This window comes from Spermophilus citellus (assembly GCF_964194105.1).
Source record: "Spermophilus citellus genome assembly, chromosome: 9".
NCBI lineage: Eukaryota > Metazoa > Chordata > Mammalia > Rodentia > Sciuridae > Spermophilus > Spermophilus citellus.
The window spans coordinates 4,655,529-4,674,117 of record NC_138191.1 but is presented as its reverse complement, the minus strand read 5'-3'; the positions used below and the strand labels follow the sequence as shown (position 1 = coordinate 4,674,117).

Genomic DNA, 18,589 nt, shown 5'->3' with positions numbered 1-18,589 from the left:
GGAGCACTGCTTGGAACAGCCACCAGGGGGCGGTGAGGAGCCGTCTCCTGATGAGGAGGAATTTCCTGAAATACCTCCTGAAACGACAGGCGTTTCCTCAAACTGGGACATTGGGGTTTTTCCCACCTGGTCCCTCTCTGGGTCTCACACTGCCTGGAAGCCTACCCTAGTCCCCAGAGAGCCCAGAGAGTCTCCTCTGTTCCTTTGGAGAGGCGCCCCACAAAGATGAGGATGAGTGTGAGCCGGGGCAGGTTGTGTGTGTGTGTGTGTGTGTGTGTGTGTGTGTGTGTGAGTGACAGTATTGGGGGTGCCACTGAGCTGAGCAGGAGATGGGGTTTTCAGGGCTCAAGGGAAACTGGAATTGGGGCTTAGGGCTTCAATTTTGAGCCTGCAACTTCCCACCTAAGGAGATCCCCTAGAGCCAGGCCTCTGCCAACCTTCCTATGCCAGGAAAGAACTCCATTATGTTGGCAATACAAGTTCAAGGAAAGCTCTGGGATTCTTTACTTAAAACTATGAAAGCCAATAAATAAAACCCACATGAAGTCTGAAAATCAATCATAGAAATTTTGATTTGAAAATTACATGGATATAAGTTTAAATTTGAAATATAAACATAATATGAACTCTATAACATTAAGTTCTGGATCAAATCAATAAAATTTCCTAAGACATATATATATATATATATATATATATATATATATATATATAAAGAATTAAGAGGTCTGTATTTCTTAATTACTAAGCGGGCTTGTGTGTTATACAGTAACCATCTACTGAGCACCTACTGTGTGCCAGGCCCTGGACCTTGCTTTGGGTCACAAGACCTGACCTGCTTGAATGTGGCTCACTGATCTGCAAGGAGGGCAAGAGCAGGGTACTGGTGTCACAGAGTTAGTTAAGGCTTTGTGCCCAGCAGCAGAGGGTTTGAGAAGACACCTGGAGGAGGGTGCTTCTGTCGCCCATGGGGAACTGGGACAAGCTTCTCAAAATCTAGCCATGAGAGTGAAGCAGGTGGCCAGATAAATACTCTACGGCTTGCGTGGCTCAGTCACTAGTCCAGTCTGTCATTTCACCTTTGTTCTTTTTTTTTAAAATTATTTATCCTAATTGGTTATATATGACAGCAGGATGCATTACAATTCTTATTACACATAAACAGCACAATTTTTCATATCTCTGGTGGTTCACAGAGAGTCACACCATTCGTGTCTACATACATGTACTTAGGGTAATGATGCCCATCTCATGCCACCATCTTTCCTACCCACATGCCTCCTCCCTTCCCCTCCCTCCCCTTTGCCCTGTCTAAAGTTCTTCCATTCTTCCCATGCCCCCCTGCATCCCCACTATGGATCAGCAGCCACACATCAGAGAAAACATTTGGCTTCTTGGGATTGACTAACTTCACTTAGCATAATCTCCAACTCCATCCATTTACCTGCAAATGCTGTGATTTTATTCTCTTTTTATGCTGAGTAATATTCCATTGTATATATACACTACATTTTCTTTATCTATTCATCCACTGAAGGGCATCTAGGTTGGTTCCACAGTTTAGCTATTGTGAATTGTGCTGCAATAAACATTGATGTGGCTGTGTCCCTGTAGTATGCTGTTTTTAAGTCCTTTGGGTATAGACTGAGGAGAGGGATAGCTGGGTCAAATGATGGTTCCATTCCCAGTATTCCAAGGAATCTCCATACTGCTTTCCATATTGGCTGCACCAATTTGCAATCTCACCAGCAATGTGTGAGTACATTTCCCCCCACATCCTCGCCAACACTTGTTGTTGTTTGTCTTCATAATAGCTGCCATTCTGACTGGAGAGAGATGAACTCTTGGAATAAGTTTTGATTTGCATTTCTCTAATTGCTAGTGATGATGAACATTTTTTCATATATTTGTTGATTGATTGTATATCCTCTTCTGAGAAGTGTCTTTTCAGTTCCTTGGCCCATTTATTGATTGAGTTATTTGTTTCTTGGTGTTAAGATTTTTGAGTTCTTTATATATTCTGGAGGTTAGTGCTCTCTCTGATGAACGTGTGGTAAAAAATTTGCTCCCATTCTGTAGGCTCTCTATTCACCTCACTGATTGTTTCTTTTGCTGAAAAGAAGCTTTTTAATTTGAATCCATCCCATTTATTGATTCTTGATTTTATTTCTTGTTCTATAGGAGTCTTATTAAGGAATTTGGGGCCTAATCTGACATGAGGAAGATTTGGGCCTACTTTTTCTTCTGTTTGGCACAGGGTCTCTGGTTTAATTCCTAGGTCTCTAATCCACTTTGAGTTGAGTTTTGCACATGGTGAGACATAGGAGATTGATTTCATATTGCTGCATATGGATTTCCAGTTTTCCCAGCACCATTTGTTGAAGAGGCTATCTTTTCTCCAATGTATGTTTTTGGTGCCTTTGTCTAGTATGAGATAACTGTATTTATGTGGGTTGGTCTCTGTGTCCTCTATTCTGTACCATTGGTCTATCATTCTGTTTTGGTGCCAATACCATGCTGTTTTTGTTACTGTTGTTCTGTAGTATAGTTTAAGGTCTGATATAGTGAGGCCCCCTGCTTCACTCTTCTTGCTAAGGATTACTTTAGCCATTCTGGGACTCTTATTTTCCAGATGAATTTCATGACTGCTTTTTCTATTTCTATGAGGAATGTCATTGGGATTTTAATTGGAATTGCATTAAATCTGTGTAATGCTCTTGGTAGTGTGGTCATTTTGACAATATTAATTCTGCCTATCCAAGAACAAGGGAGATCTTTCCATCTTCTAAGGTCTTCTTTAATTTATTTCTTTAGCATTCTGTGGTTTTTATCATAGAGGTCTTTTCACCTCTTTTGTCGATTCCCAAGTATTTTTTGAAGCTATTATAAATGGGGTAGTTTTCCTCATTTCCCTTTCAGAGGATTTGTCACTGATATACAGAAATATTTGCCTTTGATTTATGAGTATTGATTTTGTATCCTGCTACTTTGCTGAATTCATTTACTAGTTCTAGAAATTTTCTGGTGGAATTTTTTTGATCTTCTAGGTATAGAATCATATCATTGTCAAATAGTGATAGTTTGAATTCTTCTTTTCCTATCCATATCCCTTTAATTTCTTTTGTGTGTCTAATTGTTCTGGCTGGAGTTTCAAGACTATGTTAAAAAGAAGTGGTGAAAGAGGGCAGCTTTGTCTTGTGCCAGTTTTTAGAGAGAATACCTTCAGTTTTTCTCTGTTTAGAATGATGTTGGCCTGGGGCTTAGCAAAGACAGCTTTTACAATATTGAGATAAGTTCCTGTTATCCCTAGTTTTGCTAGTGTTTTGAACATGAAGGGGTGTTGTATTTTGTTGAATGCCTTTTCTGCATCTATTAAGATGATCACATAATTCTTTAAGTCTATTGATGTGATGAATTATAATTATTGATTTCCGTATGTTGAGCCAACCTTGCATCCCTGGAATGAACCCCACTTGATCGTGGTGCACTATCATTTTGATATGTTTTTGTATTTTATTTGCTAGAATTTTATTGAGAATTTTTGCATCTGTGTTAACTAGAGATATTGATCTGAAGTTTATTTTCTTTGATGCGTCTTTGTTTGTTTTGGAATCAGGGTGATATTGGCCTCATAAAATGAGTTTGGAAGTGCTCCCTCTGTTTCTATTTCATGAAATAATTTGAGGAGTGTTGGTATGAGTTCTTTGAAGGTCTTGTAGAACTCAGCTGTGTATCCACTGGGTCCTGGGCTTTTCTTGGTTGGTAGGCTTTGATGGCATCTTCTGTTTCATTGCTTGAAATTGATCTGTTTATCTTGTGGATATGATCCTGATTCAATTTTGGCAAATCATATGACTCTAGAAATTTGTTGATGACTTTGATATTTTCTATTTTATTGGAGTAAAAATTTTCAAAATAATTTCTAATTATCTTCTGTATTTCTGTAGTGTCTGTCATGATATTTCCTTTTTTCATCACAGATATTAGTAATTTGACTTTTCTCTCTCCTTTTCTTCATTAGCATGGCTGTTGAGAGCCACAGCTGAAGCGGCCCCAGCAACTTCTAGCTGATTGGCTCCTCTGTGGTGATGCTCATTGAGCTGTTTCCCGCCCTTTCAGACTGCCAGCTGATGATTGGCTCACAGCGGCCCCAGCAACTTCTAGCTGATTGGCTCTTCTGGGGTGATGCTCATTGGGCTGTTTCTCCGCCCTTTCAGACTACGGAGCTGCTCATTGGGGAACTTTTTTTGGCTCCGCCCACACGACCCAGCCAATCGGCCTCAAGAGCAGGAGGATTGTGGGAGGTTGAGAGGCTTGTGGGAAGCCGGTGGTGGCAGTTGGGCTCTGAGGGTTTTTCCTGAGGAGCTGTGTGGTGCGGTGTGTGGTTCTAAAAATAAAGTTCGTTTCTTTTGACAAGTGGATCCTGAATTGTGCCCAGCCAGACTGCGGCATTTGGTGGGCAGCACAGGGAATGACTGAGGGTAAGTGATAAGGTAAACTGCTCGCCCCTGAGGGCAGGGCGAGAGGATGGGTAGCCATTCTAAGTTTCCTCTTTTGTTTTGCTTCACTTTTGTTTTAAGTTGCCTGTCCCTGGAGATGAGTGAGACGGAAGAAAAACCACTTACATCTGAGGAAAAACTATTTGCGTCTGAGGAACAGATAGGGAGAAAGGACGGATGCACATGTCAGGAGGATAGAAAGGCTATAATGAATTTTTGTTGTTCCATTTTTATTTCATTCTGTCTCGGTTTTGTTTGGCGTCATCTTGTTGGGTTGTATTTTAGTAGAAATATGGGATCAGAAATTAGTAAAAAACAAACTGAAAGAGTGTTAAGTAAATTGTTAGAGGAAGGAGGCATCCCAGTAAAATCAAGAACAGTCAGGGCATACGTTGATACAATACAAAAATGTAGCCCATGGCTTTTTAAGGAGGAGTTGTTAGATATATCACAATGGAACCATCATGGTGAAGATTTAAAAAGAATAGAAAAGAACAACCCAGGGACTCTGCCAGTTGGCACATTGCCATTGTGGACGTTCGTATCTTGTTTGCTTAGTCCAAAGCCTTCAGTTTAGACAATGGTAGAGGAAGGAGAAGACATATTGATTCAAGTAAAAGAGAACGTCTCTCAAGTTAGTCAGACAGAGGAAAAGATTCAAGTAAAAGAGAAGGTCTCTCGAGCTAGTCAAACAGAGGAAAAGATTCAAGTAAAAGAGAAGGTCTCTCGAGCTAGTCAGATAGAGGAAGAAAGCTTAGAGCAGAAAAAGCCATCAGGGGAAAAGTTACAACAGGAGACTGCTACTAACACCTTTCTATCACCAGAGGGCATAGTGTCCAACCAACAGCACCACCTCCATATGCTGGGAGGCTCCCAACCCCCGCAGTTGATAGTTGGGATCCTGAGACAAGATCTCAAATATTAACATGCCCTGTATTTGAGGCAGGAGGGCAGCGAATTCACCATGCTTTAAATTTCAAAACAGTGAAGTAGCTAAAAGAGGCTGTAACAACCTATGGTCCTCAAGCACCCTTCACTGTAAGCTTGGTCGAATCCATTAACAACTTGAACATGACGCCAGCAGATTGGGCTAATACGTGTAAAGCTGTGCTAAATGGAGGACAATACCTGTTATGGAAGGTTGCCAATGAGGAATTTTGCAAGGAGATGGCTAGGCGAAATGCAGCAGCTGGTTATCCTCAGAGAAATCTAGATATGTTGTTAGGAAAGGGACCTTATGAGGATCAGCAGCAACAAATTGCATATGATCCTGGCATATACTCACAAATTGCTGCAGAGGTGGTTAGGGCATGGAAGACTTTACAAGGACATGGAGGTTTACAAGGTCAATTATCTAAGGTAATACAAGGAGCTAATGAATCCTACGCTGAATTTGTAGATAGGCTTATTCAAACAGCTACCAGAGTTTTTGGGAATATGGAACAAGCAATGCCATTAATAAAACAACTGGCTTATGAGCAAGCGAATCGTTGGTGCAGAGAAGTCATTAGACCATGGAAACATGAAGATTTAAACACATATATTAAATTATGTAGAGATGTTAATGAACAAGAGCAAGTCATGGCAGCTGCAGTAAAACAGGCTTTATATACCAGGCCAAGAACATGCTACAATTGTCAACAAACAGGACATTTTAAAAGGAATTGCCCCATAGGAGGAGGGTTTAACAAAACTAGGTTTCAAAGGAGTAGAATACTGGGTATTTGCCCACGATGCCGTAGAGGGAGACATTGGGCTAATGAATGCCATTCTCAAACCACCATAGAGGGTACTCCATTATCAAAAAAGGAACAAGGACCAGGTGTTTATCCACGATATCATGGAGAAAGGCATCGGGCTCCATTGCCAAAAAAAGGACAGGAGGGCCCAATGCTCCGGGGCCCCAAACCACAAATATACGGAGCACTGGACGAACCCAGCAACCCCATCAGGGTAGTGACCAGGACACATTGTCCATTAGATCCCTCATCAGACAAACCAGAGGGAGCACAGGATTGGACATCTGCGCCTCCGCCAGATCAGTACTAACTCCAGAGATGGGAGTTCAAATCATTCCCACAGGGGTAAAAGGACCTCTTCCCAAAGGAACAGTAGGCTTATTATTGGGACGCAGCTTTTCTACTCTAAAAGGACTTATGATAAGTTCTGGGGTAATTGATCCTGATTATGAAGGTGAAATAAAAATTATAGGCAGTTCTTCAAATGGTATATCAGTAATTTCACCAGGAGATAGAATAGCACAGTTACTAATAATACCCAGCCTACATGATAAATTTTCCAGTCGTGCTGTAGAAAGAGGTTCCAAGGGATTAGGCTCCACAGGTGTAGATTGGGCTATGCTTTCTTTAAATTTAGATTCTCGCCCCATGCTAAAACTAAATATTCAAGGAAATGAATTTAATGGGCTACTGGATACAGGTGCAGACCTTAGCATCATATCTCGTCAAGAATGGCCAAAACATTGACCATTACAACAAGCCATTTAAACGCTTCGAGGCCTAGGATTGGTGACTAATCCCCATAGAAGTGCAATGGTATTAGATTGGAAGGATCCTGAAGGATGTGAAGGAACTATACAGCCATATGTATTGGATCATCTTCCCGTAAATTTCTGGGGATGAGATGTCCTAGATCAATTAGGTTTGACATTAACAAGTAACATCAACCAAAAGGCACCCACTATTATGACTAGACAAGGTTTTAGGAAAGGAAAAAGACTAGAAAAACAAGAACAAGGTATAGCAGCACCAATACAAATAGATCAAGGAACAGACAGACATGGGTTGGATTTTCAGAAAGGGCCACTGAGACAATAAAAATTACTTGGAAATCAGAAAGACCAGTATGGGTTCCTCAGTGGCCCCTGACTAAAGAAAAGATACAAGTAGCCCATGATCTGGTCAAACAACAATTAGTGGAAGGACATATACAACCTTCTGTATCTCCCCATAATACTTCCATTTTTGTCATCAAAAAGAAATCTGGTAAATGGAGATTATTGCAAGATTTAAGAGCCATTAATAATGAGATGGTTATTATGGGACCTGCTCAATCGGGGATTCCTCAATTGTCTGCTTTGCCAAAAACTTGGTATGTTTTAATTATAGATATTAAAGATTGTTTTTTTTTCAATTCCAATTTATCCTGAGGATAGTCCACATTTTGCATTTACTATCCCTACACTGAATCATGAAGGTCCTGATCAGAAATATGAATGGAAAGTACTCCCTCAAGGGATGGCTAACAGCCCAACTATGTGTCAAATTTATGTTAACAAAGTAATCCAGCCACTTAGAAATCAAAATCCTGAACTACAAATATTTTACTATATGGATGATGTATTATTAGCACACAAAGCTAAAAACACATTGCTAGGATGTTATGCTACACTTACAAACTTATTAAAAAATTATAATCTAGAGATAGCAATAGATAAAGTACAATTAAATTTTCCAATTAATTATTTAGGAGTCCTACTATCCTCAACCATGGTCCGTCCACCAAAAATTCAAATACGAGTAGATCAACTCAAATCACTAATGACTTTCAAAAGTTATTAGGAGACATAAATTGGATAAGGCCTTATCTAGGTATACCAACAGGAGAGTTGGGACCTTTATTTGATATCCTAAAAGGTCCATCAGATCCAAATTCACCCCGAATGTTAACGCCTGAAGCAAGAAAGGCATTAAAAATAATTGAAACATATATGGAAAATATGCATTTGGATAGAATTGATATAAGTTTGCCTTTATTATTTATTGTACTAACAACAAAAAATATTCCTACAAGAGTATTTTGGCAAGAAGGTCCATTATTATGGATACGTTTATCTTGTTCTCCTAACACTATTCTTACTAGGTATCCTGAGGCTGTAGGACAATTAATACTCAAAGGAATAAAAGCAGCAAAGGGAGTGTTTGGAATTTCTCCCAACAAAATTATTACTCCATATACTATGAATCAAATTGATGGGTTAGTTAATGAGTTAAATACTTGGGCAATAATCATGTGCAAATCTAATGTTTCATTTGATAACCACGTACCATCTAATCCTTTATTGTCTTTTTGGTCATCGTATCCTGTAATTTTTCCAAAAATGACAAGAAAAACACCTATCATGAATGCTCCAAATATATTCACTGATGGGTCAAATAATGGTACAGCAGCAATAGTTACACCTGATCAAACTTTTACATTTTTAGTACCCAAACAATCAGCTCAAAAGGTAGAGCTTAATGCAGTATTACAAGCTTTTGTGATGTTTAAAGATTCTGTATTTAATTTATTTTCTGATAGTCAGTATATAGTTAATGCTATAGTATCCCTTGAAGATGCTGGTAGGATTTCCCCTTCCTCTACTGTTTTCTCTTTGCTTTCCACTATACAAAGTGTAATCTGGGACAGAAAAGATCCGTTCTTTATAGGACATATCAGGGCACATACAGGATTGCCTGGAGCCCTTAGTTTGGGCAATGATTTAGCAGATAAAAGTACACATGACATACATATTTTCTCTACACTAGAAGAAGCTGCGAATTTTCATAAAAAGTTCCATGTCAATGCTAATACTTTACAAAAGCATTTTAAAGTAACTAAGGAACAAGCTAGACAAATAATAAAACAATGTCAAAATTGTGTGACCTTTTTACCACAAGTTAATCTTGGAGTCAATCCTAGAGGATTGATACCTAATCATATTTGGCAGATGGACGTCACACACTTGCCAGAATTTGGAAAATTAAAATATTTGCATGTTACAGTTGATACTTCTTCTGGATTTTTGATGGGCTCCCTTCATGCCGGAGAAAAAACTAAAGATATTATAGCTCATTGCTTACAAAATTTTGCCACTGTGGGCATTCCAAAACAGTTAAAAACAGATAATGCCTCTGGTTATACTTCTACCTCTTTTAAACAATTTTGCTCAACATTTGGCATTACTCATATAACAGGAATTCCATACAATCCACAGGGACAAGGCATAGTTGAAAGAGCTCATCAAACTATTAAAATGTACTTATTAAAACAAAAAGAAGGAATTGGGAAGGGGTATATATTTCACAAAGATAAACTTAAAATAATCCTTTTAAATTTGGATTCATCAGGACTTAGTGCTGCGGAAAGGCATATGTGTCCAAAAATGTGCATAAGCCCAGGGTACTTTGGAAGGATATTCTAACAGGACAATGGAAAGGTCCTTACCCAGTAATTGTCTGGAGTCGGGGGTCTGTTTGTGTGTTTTCACAGGGAGAACAGCAGCCGATTTGGATTCCAGAGAGATTAACTAAAGTGATTTCTACAGACCAAAAATAAGATGATTTGGCTCAAATCCATAACAGCTGATATCCAGAACTCCAGTTTGGCTACCCTTACATCTGCGACAGAACCAGGATGCTTTTTTCAATATCTATTTTATTATTGCCCTTTCCCACATCATGAAGTTCTATTTTGTTTTTTGAGCTCATACAGACCTAGGTTAATGTTTTGCTGATCAGTTCTATTTTTTGACTATAGAGTTTTTAAACATTGCAATGGAGATTTCACCTGTAAAAAGTTATAAGGCCTTTACTATTATGTTATGTGTTGTATGTATTATATTATGTGTGCACACTTGTGTTTTGTGTTATATGTTTGAATGCACGTATGTCCATATATCATATATGATGAGCGCTCATGAAAAAATGAATCCAAATATTTTTTTTTTATTCATGTGATTTAAATGGTTTAATTTAAATTGGGTAAACAACTGTTGAGGGTTGTTTTAATATGCGAACAAAAAAGGAGGTTAACAGATATGTTTGTTTACTTTCACCTTTCCTTTTCATTATATTTAATAATTCTGTTCAAGATAATGTAAATTGTTAAGAAAATTGTTTTCTTTTAGTGCCTTCTGGAATGTTACATAATTTTTTCTTTAACCATTATTGCCAGAATTTCTATCTTCATCCCAGTGCTGGTGAAGACAATGATAAACCCAATCTACAGCTTCTGCAATAGCCATCACTGAACTGCTTGCAGAACTTGCCTGGACTATGTATCACTTGTATGCATTGTAAACTCACCTGTATGCATTGTGAACTATCTGTTGGTGCAGCGACTTGTGGTAGTGTTGGGGTATTTTTGCTGATGATGTCATCGGTGGTACAATTTTTCCAAAAGGAGCCGTCAATTGGCTTGGTGTATCTTCTTCCCTTCTGCTTGTCATGGTCATTCAGCTAAAATTTGTGTGCCAACAGAGGTGAGGCAAAGAACCTCACCCCCCCCCCCCCGCTGGTACAAAGACCTATCCACAGGTGTGGCTGTATACTGGACCAGTAGTCAGTGACGGGTAAGATCCAATTGCAATGGTAGCAACCTAAGACAGGAGGCTGATGCCTTGAGGTCAGTTCATCCGATAACGGGTAAGGACCATATGTACTATTGGACAACCTAAGGCAGGCACGGTCCCTAAGCCACATGCTTGTTGTTTAAACAGAGAGGAGGAGAGGTTGAGATCCACAGCCAAAGCGGCCCCAGCAACTTCTAGCTGATTGGCTCCTCTGCGGTGATGCTCATTGGGCTGTTTCCCTGCCCTTTCAGACTACGAGCTGCTCATTGGGGGACTTTTTTTGGCTCCGCCCCCACGACCCAGCCAATGGGCCTAAAGAGCAGGAGGAGGGAGGGAGGTTGAGACGCTTGGGAGAAGCCGGTGGTGGCAGTTGGGCTCTGAGGGTTTTTCCTGAGGAGCTGTACGGTGTGGTGTGTGGTTCTAAAAATAAAGTTAGTTTCTTTTGACAAGTGGCTCCTGAATTGTGCCCAGCCAGACTGCGGCACATGGCTAAGGGTTTATCAATTTTATTTATTTTTCCAAAGAACCAACTTTTGGTTTTGTCAATTTTTAATTTTGTCAATTTTTAATGTTTTGTTTCAATTTAATTCATTTCAGCTCTGAATTTAGTTATTTCCTGCTGATTTGGTCTTTTTTTTGGCTAGGGCTTTGAGATGTAATGTTAGGTCATTTATTTATTGACTTTTTATTCTTGTCAGGAATGAACTCCATGCAGTGAACTTTCCTATTAGTATTGCCTTCATAGTGTCCTAGAGATTTTGATATGTTGTATCAGTGTTCTCATTTACCTTTAAGAATTTTTAAATCTCTTCTTTAATGTATTTTGCAGCCCATTGTTCATCCAATAGCATATTATTTAGTCTGTAGGTGTTGGAGTAGCTTCTCTTTTTTTATTGAATCATTGTTTTCTAATTTTACTCCATTATGATCTGGGTAGTATGATGCAGGGTAGTATCTCTACTTTTTTTATATTTGCTAAGAGTTGCTTTGTGGCATAATGTATGGTCTATTTTAGAGAAGGATCCATGTGCTGCTGAGAAGAACGTGTATTTGCTTGTTGAAGGATAAAATATTCTATATATGTCAGTTAAGTCTAAGTTATTGATCATAATATTGAGTTCTATAGTTTGTTTAGCTTTTTATGGAAGATCTATCCAGTGGTGAAAGAGGTGTGTTAAAGTCACCCAGAATTATTCTGTTGTGTCTATTTGACTCTTGAACTTGAGAAGAGTTTGTTTGACTAACATAGATGCTCCCTTGTTTAGAGCATATATATTTATAATTGTTATGTCTTGTTGGTGTATGTTCCCTTGAGCAGTATGAAGTGTCCTTTTTTATCCGTTTTGATTAACTTTGGCTTGAAGTCTACTTTATTATTTCATTGAATAGATTGTGTATTTTTTTGGTTTGTAACTCTATGCCTTCCTCTATCCAAATAATTCTTAAATTTGGCCTTTTTATGCTATTCCATAAAGGATGGAAACCCCTGCTTGTTTCCACAGTCCACGTGAGTGGTATGTTTTCTCCCAACCTTTTACCTTCAGTCTGTGGATGTCTTTTCCTATGAGATGAGTCCCTTGAAGGCAGCATTTTCTTGGGTCTTTTTTGAAATTTCAATCTGCCAGTCTATGTCTTTTGATTGATGAGTTTAGGACATTAACATTCAGTGTTATTATTGAAGCATAATTTGTTTTCCTGGTCATTTTTGTTTATTTTTGTTATTTAACTTGACTTAATTTCTCCTTTGATTGGTTTTTCCTTTAGTGTAACACCTCCCTTTGCTGATTTTCATTGTTGTTTTTCATTTCTTCCTCATGGAATATTTTGCTGATGATGTTCTGTAGTGCAGACTTTCTAGTTGTAAATTCTTTTAACCTTTGCTTATCATAGAAGGCTTTTATTTTGTCATCAAATCTACAGCTTAATTTTGCTGGATATAAGATTCTTGGTGGGCACACATTTACTTTCAGAGCTTGGTATATGCTGTTCCAGGATCTTCTAGCTTTCAGGGTCTGGGTTGAACAAACTGCACATATTCTAATCAGTTTCCCCCTATATGTAATCTGGTTCCTTTCTCTTGTTGCCTTTAAAATTTTCTCCTTATTCTGTATGTTAGGCATTTTCATTTATAAGGTGCCTTGGTGTGAATCTGTTGTGATTTTGTACATTTGGTGTCCTGTAAGCCTCTTGTATTTGATTTTCCAATACATTCTTCATGTTTGGAAAATTTTCTGATATTATTTCATTGAATAGATTGTGTATTCCTTTGGTTTGTAACTCCATGCCTTCCTCTATGCCAATAATTCTTAAATTTGGCCTTTTTATGTTATCCCATGATTCTTGAATGTTCTGCTCACGGTTTCTTACCATCTTCACTGTGTGGTCAACATCCTTTTCAAGATTATATATTTGTCTTCATTGTCTGAGGTCCTGTCTTCCAAGTGATCTAATCTTAAAACTTAAGATTGTTGGTGGGGCTTTCTGTTGAGCTTTTAATTTGGTTTATTATTTCTTTCATTTTAAGTATTTTTGGTTTTCTTTTCAGAACCTTATTGAAGTCATCTTTTGCTTCCTTTATTTGCTTATGTAGCTCTTTATTGAAATGATCTTTTGCTGCCTGTATTTGCTCTCTTACAGCATCCTTTAATTCATAGAAGGTTTTGATTATGCGCATCCTGACTCATTCTCTGTCACTTCTCCTGCTGGGCTGGCCATGGGTTGTGATGATGTAGTGTCCTGGTTTGTTGGGGGCCTTTCTTCCCTTGTGTTTTTGTGTTGTTCATGTGTCCTCCCTTCCAGCCTGTGGACCTGAGTGTTACACTTTCTACCCTATAGGCTTATAGTGCCCTGCAGGTTCCTAAATCCTCTCCTTTAAGGGGGAGAGCAATATTAACAGATCCCAATACAAACAATACACAATCTTAAACCAAATAGTTGTATTAAAATGTTACAGTTTTGTCACAATATGCAGAAATGGCGAGTTCACTTATCTACAATATAAACAGTAGGTTTGTGAAAGGGTCAATGGTTTCTGATGGTGGTCAAAGAAGTGGGGGGTGAATTGTAGGAGGAGATGTTGAGGGGGTAGGAGGTGAGGATATAGAGTATTAAATATAGAATATTAGATCTTGGAAAGCATGAAAGAGGAATCTAAAGAAGTTGGTTAGTAGCAGGAGAAGAGGGAGAAAGTGATTTTGGGAAGACCAGTAAGTGGAAAGATAGTAGAGTACAAAAGTAAACAAAAAATAAAAATATTTATAAATAAAGAAAAATAAAAAATGTAAAAACAGGAGAAAAACACAAGTGTAATATACTATTCAGACACCCAGTAGCCTAATTTATGAAAAACATTTGTTTCCACAAATGTTGGGGATGTGAAGGTGGGAGAAAGAGAGAGAGAGAGAGAGAGAGAGAGAGAGAGAGAGAGAGAGAGAGAGAGAAGGATTGTTTTGGTTGGAGATCAGTATCTTTCCTGCCTCCCTTCTTGACAATAGGTGGGGCTGTCTGTGGTTTGCTGGTATCTCCAGCCTCAGGATGGTGAAGGTTATTAGGGTGCTAGGGCTGGTCTTGGGGGTGGAGCTCCTGGAGGGGGGTATAGCACTTGCTGGACCCAGTGGGAGACTGCACCCGAAGGATCTCCTTTAGGGTCCACTCATGTGATGTGGGGCCTGGTCTTAAATCCCTATTTCATCTGTAGACCCTGCAATGCCTGGTCTCTTACTTGGCCTCTAACCTGTATCTCCCTCCCTCCCTCTCTACTTCCCAGTCAGGCCCCTCTCCACAGGTCTTGTGGGCTGAGCTCTGGGGGCTGTGCCCCTGTCACGAGAGCTTTTTGTAGGGGCAGTTCAGGGTCAGGCTGTGAGCTGCAGAAGGCCTGGTACCCACAGGCACTGGGTTAGCGGCCTCCGGGGAGGGGGGAGTTGGGGACTAAAGGTGCCTTGCTATTGCTTCCAAGCCCCAGCCGCTGTCCCAAGATGGGGGTTGCCAACTAAGATGGTGAGGAGGGTGTCCCAAGATGGAGGCGGCTGCTTTCAGCCATGGGTGTGGGCTGGGTGGGGTCTGGCGGTGGCGGTGGGCAGCGTGTGCAGATGCAGCTCTGTGGGGAGCCGGGTTGTGGTGGCCCATGTCTCCAGACCTGTGAGGTGTCCCCAGGTGCAGGCTACCGAGGAGGGGACTGTGGCAGTGGCTGTGGTGCCCCAAGATGGAGGTGACCAGGGAGCCTCAGGTGGTTGATGGGGGTCCACCTGGGAGTGGCCAAGGATTTCCTGCACATGTGCAGTGGCCAGGTGTCCTGTGTGACAGTGGCAGCTGGGAGTCCTGTGTGGCTGGGTGGCCAGGAGTCCTCGCGGGTGCTGATGCCTGTGTCCTGCTTGGGCACCTGAAGGTCCTGGTGGGTGAGTGGCTGGGAGTCCTGTGCTGACCCGAGGCCTGGAGCCCTGGGGACACAGCTGTGGGGTCCTCTACTCACCAGAGGGAAACAGCTTCCCCTGCTTCACCCCAGGTCCCAGAGCCCCACGGAAGGCAGCTCCCTCCAGCCTGCCGTCTGGGATCCCCGGGCCCCAACTTTGTTCTTGAGACATAAACCATTGTCAGGGCAGGTTTTGGTAACTTCAGGACGTCAGTCTTGTCCTGATGAGCTCCTCTGGGCGGCAGGAGTCCATGGGGAGGAGAGGAGATGGGACATGTGGGCGGTAGGTCCAGCTGCAGCCTGTCTGTCCACCTGGTGGGGACACCCCCTTGTGGGAGCGTGACTGTTAGGTGTAGTTCAAGAGCAGAATTTGGCCACTGAGAAGAAGGTGGAGAAGGACTCATTACCCTATAGAAATGGCCAGCTCTTCACAGTGACCCACAGCCCAGGCGTTCCTAGCTGACCTGGTGTCCGGCTCACACAGTCCCCAGACAGCAGCTTGTGACAGTCCAAGTCTCACTGAAGAGACTCCAACTTGGTGATGCACTGGAGCCCATTATATTTTAGGTTCCTCCAAACCTCCTTTCTGATGTCCACCACCCCAGTTCAATTCTGAGACTCACCCCAGCCCCTTTCCAACCCTCTGTACCAGGCCAGGCGACTCTCCAATCTGTGATCCGTTAACAGATCCGTGTTAACCCGAGCTCTGGGTCAGTTTTCTCCATGACAGGGACCACAGCTGGAACAGTGGCCTCCAGATGGCTCACCGTTGTTCTCCAGACCCACGCACTGGCCTGGCCCCAGGGAGAGTGCCAGGGAGACGTAGCAGGGAGCACCTGCCGGGTCCCTGCAGCAGGTGAAGGCCCCCAGTCTCTGCAGCCCTCAGAGCATGAAGTTTACTTATCTTGCCCTGGTGCAGAGGGTCAGAGGTCATTCCATGCCACCAGCTACCAGCTGGTGGAGCTAGAAACACACGGGAAATGGACTATGACTGGGTTCAACTCTCCACTCCCAGCGAAGGTCCGTCCACTGCACCGAGAAGCCCAAGGCAGAGCCCAGGTGTGAAACCCAGGAGCCGTCCTCAGCTTCCCCTCCTTCCCCAACCTCCACGTCCCACACGGCACCCAGGCTCCCGACTGCACCAGAGGGAATCCCCTGTCAGATCAGTTCAATGGTCCATGTAGCAAGTCTGGGCCCACGACGTCTGCAGACCCCTGAGAGAATCCTCTCCAGAATCTCAGAGCAGCTCACTGTTCTGTTCCCTTTATCCTCAGTCTTTAATCAAGGTAGACATGTTCTAAGTGGTGTCAGTGGTGTTGAAGAGAAGTGCAGAACTCAGTTTAGCAGGATCAGATTGGCACTGACCAGTGATTGTTCAAGTGTGGGACTCAGCTTGGCAGGATGATTAAAACAGACTTCACGTGCATCCATAAATACGTGGGTACCGAGACCCAAGGGGAGCTTCCTTAGCACCTGATGCTTGTGCTGCTGTGCTGCTCATGGGAGACACGGGGGGTCGGGCGGCCCCCTGACTCCTAGACTAGTGGCTGTCAAGGTGTGCTGTGAGGACCCTGGGGTCCCTGAAGTGCATTCAGCAGGATCAGTGAGGTCAAAACTTTAAAAACTGTAATAAGATCTTATTTGTCTTTTTAATTCACTTTTTAAAAAGGAGTCCTCACTAGACTTACCCAGAGGGTATGTGACACGAGTGACATCATCACTCTGGCAGTTAGTGCAGTATCTGCATGTGGACAGTGTGTTTAAATTTTTCTGGATTTTATTTTTAATACAAGAAATATCCGTAGATAATACCCACAAAAAACCTCCTTGAGATACTCAATAATTTTCAGGGTGTAAATAGTTTGAGAACTGATGCAAAAATAACCCTGTTGGAGTCCATTCCCTACAGGCCAGACCCCAGGCGGAGCCAGGTCCCAGGTCCCAAGGCTGAGTCCACAGTCTGCATGGACCTGGGGCCTGCCTCAGGCTCAGCCCAGTCTGCAGCCCTGAGTCCCCACTTCCCCTGCCTGGGGCGTCCCTATGAGAGTTCATGGAGAGGGGGCTGGGAGGCAGGAAACATGAGGGACTGAGATGGATGGCCAGAGGAGAAGGAGATGCTTAGCTTGACCCGGGCGCCCAGTCACTCTCATATGGCCCCTGAGTTCCCAGGTCTTACCAAGGGTTTCCCACTCAGTCTCTGCTGCCCTCCACTGGCCCTTTGTCCCTCTGTGACGTCCACCATCCCCAGCAAGAGAACAGGCACAAGGTCGACCATGGATTTTTTTTTTTTAATTTGTGAATCAGTGAAGAAACTCTATAGGTCTCAGAATATTCCAGGTTCAGAGTTCAAAGAAAGGGGTGAGCTGCGTCAGGGTTGGTGGAGATCATTAGTAGGAAACAGAACCAGAGGACGTCATTGACTTCACCACAGGGCGTGGAGCTGGGGTGTGAGGCTCTAGGCGTTTGTCCCCATGGATTTAAACAGTTTCTTGTGTTCATTTTTAAGTCGGGCTTGCTCCAGGAAACCTTGATGAAGTTGTTGAATCCCGAGGAGGTAGAGAGAGGAGCAAGTTCTGAGTTCTTACAGTGACCCACACGATCAGCAGGAGGCTGTGTGGTGGGGGAGGTCGCAGTGAGAATAATGGCATATTTGAACCACGGGTCACAGGTCTGAGAAGGTGACCCTCCTGTGTAATCCCTGCAGCCTCCTGGAAGAGGAGGTGGGAGGAGGCGTGGGTCTGGGGAGGAAAAGCCAGTTGACTTTCTTCTTGGTTCTGAACTGGAAGCTTCTTCTAGGGTGATCCTTGTAGTTGATGGGAATAAGCTGGAGGAGGTGGGCAGGGGGCAGGGTCTGCACGTCCAGGTGAGAGGGCTGGCTCCTGAGGCTACTTCCACTTTGGGGCACAGTCCTGCTGGCCTGGAGGGCACTGGACAGGGGGGCACTTCTGCTGGCTGCAGGGTGGAGGACAAGGCTCAGGGACCTGGGGAGGACAGGGCTCAGGGACCTGGGGAGGACAGGGCTCTGGGACCTGGGGAGGACAGGGCCCTGGGACCTGGGGAGGACAGGGCCCTGGGACCTGGGGAGGACAGGGCTCTGGGACCTGGGGAGGAGGCTGGCAGGGGACTTTGCACTGTTGCTGCTGCTGATAGGACATTTTTCCAGGTTGAAGGTAAACTGAAAGAAAGAAGAGGCACTTTAGACTGAGACCGCACCAGGGAAGGAAGCGATCCCCAAGTGGTCACAAGGGAGAAGCGTCCTCTCCCCCCACCCCTTAAAATATCAATGGAGAGACGTTGCCCTTGATCCTAAGACTGTCCCCCTACAGGGAC

At 42.6% G+C, this 18,589-nt stretch overlaps 2 protein-coding genes across 2 annotated transcripts in view; both read right to left on the bottom strand.

Annotated features, from left to right (window-relative positions):
• LOC308655677 (uncharacterized protein) overlaps positions 1-18,589 on the bottom strand; it is a gene marked incomplete at both ends in the record, with an annotated part of 357,743 nt that overhangs the window by 65,406 nt on the left and 273,748 nt on the right. The gene's annotated exons all lie outside the window — the stretch shown is intronic.
• Positions 18,145-18,414, bottom strand: LOC308655686 (uncharacterized protein; the record flags this gene model as incomplete). The annotated part of the gene is made up of 1 exon (XM_081305795.1): positions 18,145-18,414. The coding sequence occupies one exon, from the start codon at positions 18,412-18,414 to the stop codon at positions 18,145-18,147; it is 270 nt and encodes an 89-aa protein (XP_081161921.1).